Below are 12,140 nucleotides of genomic sequence, written 5' to 3'. Positions count from 1 at the left end.
GGCTCCGCGGCCTTGGGGACCTCTGCGGGGTGACACCGGCACGTGGGGACACCAGCTGGGCCACCCCCACCTCCCTGTGCTGTGCCAGGCTGGGGGAACCCCAAACTGCCCCGGGGGAGCAGCCAGGGACAGACAGACACACCGGGGACAAGGGACAGACACACCAGGGACAAGGGACAGACACACCGGGGACAAGGGACAGACACACCAAGGACGAGGGACAGACACACCGGGGACAAGGGACAGACACACCAGGGACAAGGGGCACATCAGGGGAGTGGGGACCCCAAACATGGCAGGGGAACAGGGCAAGGACACCTGGCACTGCTCAGGTGGGACAAGGGACAGACACCTTGTGGGGACCCCAAACATGGCAGGGGAACAGGGAAGGGACACCTGGCATCACCCAGATGGGGACAGAGCTGGAGGAGGTGACAGATGAGTCAAGGAATTGGGGGCATCCCCAAATTGTGGCAGCACCCAGATGGGGACAGGGATGGAGGAAGTGACAGATGAGTCAGCGAATGGGGGGACCCCAAATTGAGGTGAAGAGTGTGAGGAACCACCCAGATGGGGACAGGGATGGATCAGGGGACAAGGCAGGTGACAGATGCAGCAGGGAATGGGGCACCCCCAAATTGTGGCAGCACCCAGGGCTGGACACACCAGGGAGCAGAGGGACCCCAAAAGGGACAGTGCCACCCCTGCCCCACTGACCTGCCACCGCGGGCTGCAGCACCAGGGAGCACAGGAGCTGCGGGGCAGCAGCACTGACGGCGTAGCAGGAATAATTCCCGAAATCGGGGTCGCTGAGGTTCCTCAGCAGCAGGGACACGCCGCTGTCCCCTGTCCCCGTGGCGCAGAAGGCCACCCTGCCCCTGAAGCGGCTGTCGGGCTGCACGGGCGGCTGCCAGCCCGGCTCGGGGGGCGGCGGCTGCCAGCCCAGGCGGTGGCTGAGCACGGGGACAGCCAGGTCGCCGCCGGCCTGGTGGGTGCAGCTGAGGGTGACCCCGCGCAGGTCACCCCAGGGCTGCGAGCCGCAGGGCAGGCAGGCGTCCTCGCCGATGGCCGCTGTCACCGTCACGGTGACAGGAGGCTGGTCTGGGAGGGGACACGGCGGGGTCAGCGCCTGGGGACACCAGAGATGGGGTACAGGGGCCATCCCCGGGACAAGGGGGCTCTGAAGGGGACAGGGGACATCTGTGGGGACACGGGCGGTGGCGCCAGGATCGGGGGCTCGGAGGTGCCAGGACCGGGGGCTCGGTGGAGCCAGGACTGGGGGCTCGGACGAGCCAGGACCGGGCGTTCGGTGGTGCCCGGTCCTGGTGCCAGAACCGGGTGTTCGGCGGTGCCAGAACCGAGGGCTCGGTGGAGCCAGGTCCCGGTGCGAGCACCAAGGGCTCGGTGGTGTCAGCACCGAGGGCTCGGTGGAGCCAGGACCGGGTGTTCGGTGTTGCCAGGTCCCAGTGCCAGCACCGAGGGCTCGCTGGTGCCAAGCAGCCGCCCCGTGAGTCACCGCCCTGCCGGGAACGGCTCCCCGCCCTCCCCTCGGGGTCCCCGCCGCGGTGTCCGCGCAGGGCAGGGAAAGGGGGGCTGGGGAGGGGGTCCCGGGGAGCGGAGGCTCTGCCCGGACCCCCCACCCCGCTGCCCGTGGGTACCTGCCCGGGCGAGGAGGGGGCACAGAGCCAAGAGCGCCACGACGGGGAGCAGCGCCATCCTGCCGGCACCCGGAGCGGGCAGCGCCTGGGGCACGGCAGCCTCAACAGCGGGCACCCCAAAACCCTGGGGGCGCCCCAAAACCCTGGGGGCACCCCAAAACCCTGGGGGCACCCCAAACACGGCCCCCCATGGCGAGGGAGGGACCCCGGGGGTATCCAACCCCCCAGACCCGCTGTGAGCAGTGGGGGTTATGGGGCTGGGGGCCGGACAGTTATAGGGCAGGGGGCGGGGAGAGGAGACATAATGAGGCTGGGGGCTGGGCACTTACAGAGCATGGGCGAGGGGATTGTGGGGCTGGGGGCTGGGCAGGGGGCGGGGGTTTATGGGGCAGGGGGCCGGGGCAGCTGTAGGGCGGGGGGCGAGGGGACTATGGGGCCGGGGTCTGGGCAGTTATAGGGCAGGGGGTGGGGGTTCGTGGGGCCGGGGTCTGGGCAGTTATAGGGCACGGGGTGGGGGTTCGTGGGGCCGGGGTCTGGGCAGTTATAGGGCACGGGCGAGGGGATTATGGGGCTGGGGGCGGGGGTGGGTGTGGGGCAGTGCGGGGGGCAGCAGCCCCCGGCCCCCGGGATGCTCGGAGCCCCGGCCGCCCCCGGCCCGCCCCGGCCCCTCCCGGGCAGAGGGGGCACCCCCGGCCCGGCCCCGGCCCCGGCCCCGGCCCCGGCCCCGGCCCCTCACCGTGGCTCCGCTGCCGCCCGCCCGAGCCGCGCTCAGCCCCGGCCCCGCCCCGGCGCCACCGCCCGGCCCCGCCCCGGCCCCGCCCCGCCAGATGTGCCTTGGTCATCCAGATGTGTCCCCCTCACCCCGATGTGCCCCTGCCAGCTGTGCCCCTGCCAAGCCCAGATGTGTCCTGCCCCATCCAGATGTTCCCCCTGCCCACTCAGCTGTGCCCATCCCTGCCCGCAAGAGAAACAAAGGAAAAGATCTGATCCCATTTTTAATAATATATTCCGCACAAGATATTAATATAATTCATGAAAGTATGTATTTATACAATTTTTTAAAGTATAAAAGTATAAAGTATTAAGTTTTCTTATATTAAAGTTTTTTAAAGTTTATATATTGATGGATTAAAAGTGTGTGTAGGATTTTATCATACAAGCAAATAAATGTATATTGTATAGAGGATATAGGGAAATTACACATTTTATATTAAAGGCTATTGATGTTATGTAGAAAATGGATCTTAACGTGATATGGTATAATAATAAAGAATAAAATAAATAAAATAGAATAAAATAAAATAAAATAAAATAGAATAAAATAAAATAGAATAGAATAAAATAAAATAAAATAAAATAAAATAAAATAAAATAAAATAAAATAAAATGAATAGAATAGAATAGAAATAGGAATATAATATAATATAATATAATATAATATAATATAATATAACGTAATGTAACGTAACATAACATATAATTAATATAATATAGTGTTAAAATAGAACAAAACACTATTAAATCTCTTTCCACATACTATAAGGATTGGTGCCTTTTTTCTGTAAATATACATTATTGATGTGATAATATACTAATATAGTAATATACTAATGTATTAATATATAACTAATGTATTTGTGTATAATAATATATAAATGTATTGATATGTAATAATGTATTAATATATAATTAATGTAACAATATGTTAAAATACGTTTACATGATATAATTAACAAATTATTTTAAATTGTATATATTAATATAATGGCATTATAAATAAGCATTATTTTATGTGTTAATAAAAATGTATAGTAATATTAGTGGTAACTAACACCATGATGCTACAGTGAGGTTACCACCAATGTACACAAATTTGTACTACCATTAGTCATTATAAATTACATCTAATGAAGCACCGAGATCCCTAATGATTAATTATTTACGGGAGCATCGATCTCTGAGCTCCATTTTGAGGCGCCACCAGCCCAGGGCCCGCTGGGCTCCCTGGGCACAGCACAGGAGGCGGCCCTGCCCTGGCACGGGTGGCACCGTGCTGTCGTTACAGTCCCTGCCACCCGCACCGTTCCAAGGTTCTGCAGCTCTGTGATGTCACTCTGGCCTGCTGGCAGCAGAGGTGACAGCTCTGCTCTGGCTCTGCCACCTGCTGTACTGCTGTACTGGCACCTGCGATGGCGCCGATGGCTTTGCTGCAGCTGCTCGTGCTGCTGGCCCTGGCTGGTCCCGTGGGGGGCAGCTGGGACACCTGCAAGTCAGTGTCCCCGGAGGGCTCGGGGACACTCGGGGGGTCCCTGGCACAGAGGAGCCCCTGGGGTTCCCTGTCCCTGCTGTCCCCGAGCAGGGCACTGATGGCTTTGTGCTTCCAGGGGCACCTGCGGACTCCGGCCCTTGGATTTTGACCACAGCTCCGTGTCTGCCAACTACGACCAGTCCAACGGTGACTATGCAACCTTGGGTTCTTCTGATGGCGCCTCCCTGGACTTCGACTGCCCCGGTGTCCCCTCAGGGGCCTGGCCTGGCATCGTCAGTGTCCAGGCCACCCTGGAGAACGGCACATGGCACATGTGCTCCGGGGCACTCATCAGCCCCCAGTGGGTGCTCACGGTGGCCCAGTGCTTCTTCAGGTCTGGGTAAGGAGGAGCAGGGACAGGAGTGTCCCCGCAGTAGGGACAGGGATGTCCCCACAGCAGGGTCAGCTGTTGGGCTGCCACATCCTATGGCCCTGCTCCCTGTCACCCCTCTGTCCATCTCCTGCCCCCCAGGGACATCTCCATTTACAAAGTGGTGATGGGGACCACGGACGTGGCCCAGCCAGGCCCCGAGGCCGCAGTGAGACGCGTCCAGAGGCTCGTGAAGCACCAGCACTACGTGGCTGCCACAGCCATGAACAACATTGCCCTGCTGGAGCTGGACCAGCCCGTGGAGTGCAGCGACTACATCCAGCTGGGCTGTGTGCCCGACAGCTCCCTGACGGTGTCCGACCTCAAAACCTGCTACATCGCGGGCTGGAGAGCCACCCGGGACAGCGGTGAGTGCCCAGCCAGGGCAGGGCCGGGCCGAGCCGTGGGCACACGGCCCTGGGCAGGGACACAGCCCCGGGCTGGGGGCTCTGCCCAGGGGCCGCCGCTCAGTGCCCTCTGTGCCTGCAGCCCCCAACCCACGCCTGGTGCTGCAGGAGGCCAAGGTGCGGCTCATGGACGTCCAGCTGTGCAACAGCAGCCGCTGGTACGGGGGGGCCGTGCACCCCCAGGACCTGTGTGCGGGGTACCCGCGGGGCGGCATCGACACCTGCCAGGTGGGGCTGGGCCCGGGCTGGGCACAGGGACCCTGAGCCAACCTGGGCCCCATGGAACCCCCAGAGCCAGCACAGGGACCCTGAGCCCCAACATGGCCCCATGGAAACCCCCAGAGCCAGCACAGGGACCCTGAGCCCCAACATGGCCCCATGGAACCCCCAGAGCCAGCACAGGGACCCTGAGCCCCAACATGGCCCCATGGAACCCCCAGAGCCAGCGCAGGGCCCAAGGATCCCCTCAGAGCCAGCCAGGCCTCAAACATGGCGTGGCCCTGTCTGGGCCTGGCCTGGTGCCCTCCCAGCCCTGTGTCCCCACCACTGACGGGTGTCCCTTGCCCATCCCTGTGTCCCTGTCCTGTCCCATGTCCCAGGGCTGTCCTGCCCTCCCCCAATCCCCAGATCCCTCTCCTGTGCCTCCGTGCTGCCCTTCCCTCCCCCTTCCACCACTGAATCCCCTCAGGCCCAGCCCAGGCCAGGCCCGCCCCTGTCCCACTGCTGTCACAGCTCCCAGTCTGTCCCTATCCCTGTGTCCCTCTCCTTGTCCTTGTCCAGGGGCTCCTGTTCCCTTTCCCATCCCTGTCCCCCTCCCCATCCCCATGTCCCCATCCCCTGTCCCTGCCCAGGGGCTTCTGTTTCCTTTCCAATCCCTGTCCCCATCTCCGTGTCCGTGTCCTTGTCCCTGTCCAGGGGCTGTTCCCTTTCCCATCCCTGTCCCCATGCCTGTGTCCCTGTTCCTGTCCAGGGGCTGTTCCCTTTCCCTTCCCTGTCCCCATCCCCATGTCCCCATCCCCTGTGCCTGTCTAGGGGCTCCTGTTCTCTTTCCCATCCCTGTCCCACATGTTCCCATCACCTGTCCCTATCCCGGGGCTCCTGTTCCCTTTCACATCCATGGATCCCTGTCCCCGTGTCCCTGTCCCTATCCAGGGGCTGATGTTCCCTTTCCCATTCTTGTCCCCATCTCCATGTCCCTGTCCAGGGGTTCCTGTTCCCTTTCCCATCCATGAATCCCTGTCCCGTGTCCCAGGGCTGCAACTTCCCATCCATAGGCCCCTGTCCCAGTGTCCCCCTGTCCCCAAATCCCATTCAGTGTCCCCATAACCCTGAGGCATGGCTGTGACCCTGGAGCAGCCCCTGACCCCTCTCTCCTGTGGCAGGGGGACATCGGGGGTCCCCTGGTGTGCAAGGACCACGTTGGTGACTACTTCTGGCTGGTGGGCCTGGCCAGCTGGGGCAAGGGCTGTGTCGGAGAGAAACGCCCCGGAGTGTTCACGTCCACCCAGCACTTCCGAGAATGGATCCAAATCCAGATGGGAACGGTCCCATCAGACCCAAGCCCCGCACCAACACCGCCACCCCTGACCCAAGCCCCGGCCCTCATGCTGTCCCCAACCCTGACCCTGAATGTCATTGAGACGACACCGACGCCGGAATCGGAGACCTTCATAACAGTTTCATTCCCAAAATCCATCCTGCTGAGATTCGTCGGGACTCTGCAGAAGTTCCTGGAGTTCCTAAGGGACAATCTGCGTTGATCAGGAGGGGCAGCAGATCCTGTTCTGGCTGCAGAGGATCTCCAGCAGCCCCAGCTGGGGCCGTGGCTGTGGGGCCAACCCAGCCCCGGTGCCCAGGGCTACTGTGCCCTCCCCACGCTGACCCCTGCGCCCACCCCAATGGTGAATCCAGTTTGTTCTTCAATTAGAGTTGTTCCGGTTCCACTAAGCCAATGTGTCCTGTTTGGTCTTCTGGGGAAAACACGGATGGGACAATTTGGGGGGAAAGGGTGGGGTTGGGGTTGCGTCTGGTTTGGGGGACATGAGGGGGAGCCAGGGATGGAAGGAGGGAGGGGAGGGGAGGGGAGGATGGGCCGGGAGGTGGAGAGAGGGAGAAACTGCTCCAGCCCAGGCTCCCCAGCAGAGCCTCAGGTGTGCCTGTCCCTGGAAAAGTCCTGGAGAGGGACAGCAGTGGGGACAGCTGGAGCTGCCATCCCAGGGTCCTGTGGGGGTGCTGGAAGTGCCACCCTGAGCTGCTGCTGCTGCTACCCAGAGCTGTCCCCTCTGACACCAGCTCGTGTCTCTGAGGCTGCTGGGACCCATCCTGCTCCTGCTGTGCCCTCGGTCCCCGTTGGGATCCCTGGATCTGGGACATTCCCTCTGCTCCAGAGGGATCCCAAGGGTCCCTCCAGCCCAAGCCACGCCCGGGTTCACAGCTCTGAGCTGCCCTCCCCCCACCCGAGGCCACCCTGCTCCACACATGGAACCGTCCCCTCTGTGACATCACCCCAGCCTGGTGGCACCACGGACACCCAAAGAGCGTTGGGTGTCACTCGAGGTGACAGCTCTGCTCTGGCTCTGCCACCTCCAGTGTTGGCACTGATGGCTTTGCTGTGGCTGCTCGTCTTGCTGGCCCTGGCCCGGCCCGTGAGGGGCAACTGGGACACTTGCAAGTCAGTGGGCACTCGGGGGGTCCCTGGCACAGCCTGGGCACAGAGGAGCCCCTGGGGTTCCCTGTCCCTGCTGTCCCCGAGCAGGGCACTGATGGCTTTGTGCTTTCAGGGGCACCTGTGGGCTGCGGCCTTTGGCATTTGACCACAGTTCGCTGGTTCGGGACTACGACCCTACAGACTATGACTACACAACTTTGTCATCTTCTGATGGCACTGCCGTGGATGTAGCCAGCCCCGGTGTCCCCTCAGGCACCTGGCCTGGCATCGTCAGCATCCAGGCCACCTGGGACAACGGCACGTGGCACATGTGCTCAGGGGTCCTCATCCACCCCCAGTGGGTGCTCACGGTCGCACGCTGCTTCATGGACATTAAGTAAGGAGGAGCAGGGACAGAGGTGTCCCCACAGGAGGGACGGGGAGCTCCCCAAAGGAGGATCAGGGATGTCCCCACAGCAGTGTCAGGGATGTCCCCCCAGCGCAGGGAGGTGCCCCAAGCAGGAAGGGAATTGTGCTGCTGCAGTCCCTGGCTCTGTTCCATCAGTTCCTCCTCCATTTCCTGCTCCCCAGGGACACCTCTAATTGGAAGGTGGTGATTGGGGCCACGGATCTGGCCCAGCCGGGCCCCGAGGCCCAGAATCGCCACATCAGGAACGTCCTGAAGCACCAGGACTACTGCGATGAAGCGCCGGGCAACAACATTGCCCTGGTGGAGCTGGACCAGCCCGTGGAGTGCAGTGACTACATCCAGCTGGGCTGTGTGCCCGACAGCTCCCTGGCAGTGTCCGAGCTCAAAACCTGCTATGTGGCAGGCTGGAGAGCCACCCCGGAGACCGGTCAGTGCCTGCCCGGGGCAGGGGACAAGTTGGGGACCACAGGGATGTGGCTGGGCAGGCCGAGGGCGGAGACCAAGGCCGGGGGAGCCGGGCCCTCTGTGCCCGGAGCCCTGAGTGGGGACATGGAGGGAGTGGGGCACAGCCCGGGGAGGTGCCAGGTGCTTAGTGCCCTCTGTGCCCACAGCCCCGACCCCAGCACCAGGCCTGGTGCTGCAGGAGGCCAAGGTGCGGCTCATCGACGTCCAGCTGTGCAACAGCAGCCGCTGGTACGGGGGGGCCGTGCACCCCCAGGAATTGTGTGCAGGGTACCCGCGGGGCGGCATCGACACCTGCCAGGTGGGGCTGGGCCCGGGCTGGGCACAGGGACCCTGAGCCAACCTGGGCCCCATGGAACCCCCAGAGCCAGCACAGGGACCCTGAACCAACCTGGGCCCCATGGAACCCCCAGAGCCAGCACAGGGACCCTGAGCCACCCTGGGCCCCATGGAACCCCCAGAGCCAGCACAGGGACCCTGAGCCCCAACATGGCCCCATGGAACCCCCAGAGCCAGCACAGGGACCCTGAGCCCCAACATGGCCCCATGGAACCCCCAGAGCCAGCGCAGGGCCCAAGGATCCCCTCAGAGCCAGCCAGGCCTCAAACATGGCGTGGCCCTGTCTGGGCCTGGCCCGGTGCCCTCCCAGCCCTGTGTCCCCACCACTGATGGGTGTCCCTTGCCCATCCCCGTGTCCCTGTCCTGTCCCATGTCCCAGGGCTGTCCTGCCCTCCCCCAGTCCCCAGATCCCTCTCCTGTGCCTCCGTGCTGCCCTTCCCTCCCCCTTCCACCATTGAATCTCCTCAGGCCCAGCCCAGGCCATCCCCAGTCCTACTGCTGTCACTGCTCCCTGTCTGTCCCCATCCCTGTGTCCCTGTCCCTATCCAGGGGCTGATGTTCCCTTTCCCATCCCCGTCCCCATCCCCGTCCCCATCCCTGTGTCCCTGTCCAGGGGTTCCTGTTCCCTTTCTCATCCATGGATCCCTGTCCCATGTCCCCGGGCTGCCACTCCCCATCCCTAGGCCCTTGTCCCAGTGTCCCCCTGTCCCCAAATCCCATCCAGTGTCCCCATAACCCCGAGGTGTGGCTGTGACCCTGGAGCAGCCTGTCCTGACCCCTCTCTTCTATCACAGGGAGACACAGGGGGTCCCCTGGTCTGCAAGGACAACACTGGTGACTTCTTCTGGCTGGTGGGCCTGACCAGCTGGGGCAAGGGCTGCGCCGGGGCCAAGCGGCCCGGGGTGTTCACGTCCACGCAGCAGTTCCATGACTGGATCCAGACGCAGATGGGAACGGTCCCACCCAAAACGGAGCCTCCTCCCCCCGAGCCACCCACGCCCACCATTGAGATAGAGCCACCAGAACTGGAACCAGAACCAGAACCTGTACCAGAACCAGAACCACAACCAGTACCGATACCGGTACCGATACCAGAACCAGAACCCATACCAGAACCAGAAGAAGAGGAGGAAGAAGAAGAAGAAGAACCAGAACCACCACCACCACCACCACCGCCTCAGTTTATAACGGTTACATTCCCAAGGGACGTCCTTCTGAGGTTCTTCACAAACCTGCAGGAGTTCGTGGAGTTCCTGCGGGACAAACTGGATTAAGCAGGACTTGGGAGCAGGTCCAGTTCTGGCTGTGGGGGATCCCAGCCATTCCCTGCTGGAGCAAGGGCTGTGCCAAAGCCACCCCCGGGGCCCAGATCTCGTTATCCCCCCTCCACCCACCACCTCTCGTTATCCCTTGTTATCCCCCCTCCACCCACCTCTCGTGATCCCTCGTTATCCCCCCTCCACCCACCTCTCCTGATCCCTCGTTATCCCCCCTCCACCCAACCACCCCAGTGATAATCTTTGGTTTGTTTTTGAAATACAGTTGTTCCCAATTATCCTCATTTTCAATCCAGTTCAATCTGCTCACGACAAGGATGGGACAATCTGGGGAAAAAAGAGTGGGGTTGGCTCCTGGTTTGGGGGGGATGAGGGGAGCCAGGGAGGGAGGAAGGGAGGGGAGGATGAGCATGGTTCTCCACCACCTCCAGCACCTTCTGAGGAGCTCTTAGGATGGCTGGGACAGGGTCAAAACTCCCACCCTGAGGGGTCATCCCTGCTCATGGCCCAGCAGGAACTCAAGGGTGCAGCAGAACAACCTTCAGGGATCCCAGAAATCCCCTACAAATCACAGGGTTCCATCACCCTGTTTGTAACTCCTCACCCAGGGGGAGGTACTGGAAATTCCTGCCTGGACTTTAGGGGATGTCATCCCAAGGTTTGGGGATCTGGGGCACAGCCACCACCCCTGGACATTCCTGCCTGCACTTTAGGGGATGTCACCTCAAGATTTGGGGATTTGGGACACAACCACCACTACTGGACTTTCCTGTCTGGATTTTAATCGGTGTCATCCTGAGGTTTGGGGGTTTGGGACACAGCCACCACCCGTGGACATTCCTGCCTGGATTTTAATGGGTGTCATCCCGAAGTTTGGGGATTTGGGATACAACCCCACCCCTGGACATTCCTGCCTGCACTTTAGGGGATGTCACCTCAAGATTTGGGGATCTGGGGCATAGCCACCACCACTGGACATTCCTGTCTGGACTTTAGGGGATGTCACCTCAAGATTTGGGGATTTGGGACACAACCACCATCACTGGACATTCCTGTCTGGACTTTAGGGGATGTAATCCCAAGGTTTGGGGATTTGGGACACAACCAGCACCACTGGACATTCCCGCCTGGATTTTAATGGGAGTCATCCTGAGGTTTGGGGGATTTGGAACACAACTAGCACCACTGGACATTCCTGCCTGGATTTTAATGGGTGTCATCCCAAGGTTTGGGGGTTTGGGGCACAACCACCATCACTGGACATTCCTGCCTGGACTTTGGGGGATGTCATTCCAAGTTTTGGGGATTTGGGATACAACCACCATCACTGGACATTCCTGTCTGGACTTTAGGGGATGTAATCCCAAGGTTTGGGGATTTGGGACACAACCACCACCATGGACATTCCTGCCTGGATTTTAATGGGAGTCATCCTGAGGTTTGGGGGAGTTGGGACACAACCACCACCACTGGACATTCTTGTCTGGACTTTAGGGAATCTCATCCCAAGGTTTGGGGATTTGGGACACAACCACCACCACCACTGGACATGCCCGCCTGGATTTTAGGGGATGTCATCCCAAGGTTTGGGGATTTGGGACACAACCACCACCACTGGACATTCCTGCCTGGATTTTAATGGGAGTCATCCTGAGGTTTGGGGGTTTGGGACACAACCAGCACCACTGGACATTCCTGCCTGGATTTTAATGGGTGTCATCCTGAGGTTTGGGGGTTTGGGACACAACCACCACCACTGGACATTCCTGCCTGGATTTTAATGGGAGTCATCCTGAGGTTTGGGGGTTTGGGACACAACCAGCACCACTGGACATTCCTGCTTGGATTTTAATGGGTGTCATCCTGAGGTTTGGGGGAGTTGGGACACAACCACCACCACTGGACATTCCTGTCTGGACTTTAGGGAATCTCATCCCAAGGTTTGGGGATCTGGGGCACAACCACCACCACTGGACATTCCTGTCTGGACTTTAGGGAATCTCATCCCAAGGTTTGGGGATCTGGGGCACAAGCACTACTGGACATCCTTGTCTGGATTTTAAGGGATGTCATCCCAAGGTTTGGGGATCTGGGACACAACCACCACCCCTGGATGTCTGGAGGAGGACCAGACCAGCAGGGCCACTTAACAGCGGGGCCGCCACTGCTGCTCCTGACTGTGCCACCCATGGGGTGTCAGTTGTGCTCTGACTTTGAGGTTTATAGCAAATTTTTCTGCATT

General features: G+C 60.2%; 2 protein-coding genes across 2 annotated transcripts; both read left to right on the top strand.

Annotated features, from left to right (window-relative positions):
- The first annotated feature begins 3,847 nt into the window (after positions 1-3,847).
- Positions 3,848-6,503, top strand: LOC131082372 (acrosin-like). Its single transcript, XM_058022234.1, has 5 exons — positions 3,848-3,927; positions 4,043-4,306; positions 4,439-4,704; positions 4,826-4,971; positions 6,126-6,503. The coding sequence occupies exons 1-5, from the start codon at positions 3,848-3,850 to the stop codon at positions 6,501-6,503; spliced, it is 1,134 nt and encodes a 377-aa protein (XP_057878217.1).
- Positions 6,504-7,331: 828 nt separating this feature from the next.
- On the top strand, positions 7,332-9,895 carry LOC131082918 (acrosin-like). Its single transcript, XM_058023139.1, has 5 exons — positions 7,332-7,414; positions 7,524-7,787; positions 7,982-8,247; positions 8,444-8,583; positions 9,416-9,895. Exons 1-5 carry the CDS (start codon positions 7,344-7,346, stop codon positions 9,893-9,895), a joined length of 1,221 nt encoding a protein of 406 aa, XP_057879122.1. The 5' UTR covers positions 7,332-7,343.
- Positions 9,896-12,140: the final 2,245 nt, after the last annotated feature.

This window comes from Melospiza georgiana, chromosome 4, assembly GCF_028018845.1.
Source record: "Melospiza georgiana isolate bMelGeo1 chromosome 4, bMelGeo1.pri, whole genome shotgun sequence".
Taxonomy (NCBI): domain Eukaryota; kingdom Metazoa; phylum Chordata; class Aves; order Passeriformes; family Passerellidae; genus Melospiza; species Melospiza georgiana.
This window is presented reverse-complemented; position numbering and strand designations above follow the sequence as displayed.

Bases quoted from the DNA above. Each gene is read 5' to 3' on its own strand.
- LOC131082918 (XM_058023139.1), top strand. From the start codon at position 7,344: ATGGCTTTGCTGTGGCTGCTCGTCTTGCTGGCCCTGGCCCGGCCCGTG. The intron at 8,248-8,443 runs GTCAGTGCCTGC...CCCCGACCCCAG, and splicing joins GAGAGCCACCCCGGAGACCG to CACCAGGCCTGGTGCTGCAG. The intron at 8,584-9,415 runs GTGGGGCTGGGC...CTTCTATCACAG, and splicing joins GCGGCATCGACACCTGCCAG to GGAGACACAGGGGGTCCCCT.
- LOC131082372 (XM_058022234.1), top strand. From the start codon at position 3,848: ATGGCGCCGATGGCTTTGCTGCAGCTGCTCGTGCTGCTGGCCCTGGCT. The intron at 3,928-4,042 runs GTCAGTGTCCCC...TTGTGCTTCCAG, and splicing joins GGCAGCTGGGACACCTGCAA to GGGCACCTGCGGACTCCGGC. The intron at 4,705-4,825 runs GTGAGTGCCCAG...CTGTGCCTGCAG, and splicing joins GAGAGCCACCCGGGACAGCG to CCCCCAACCCACGCCTGGTG.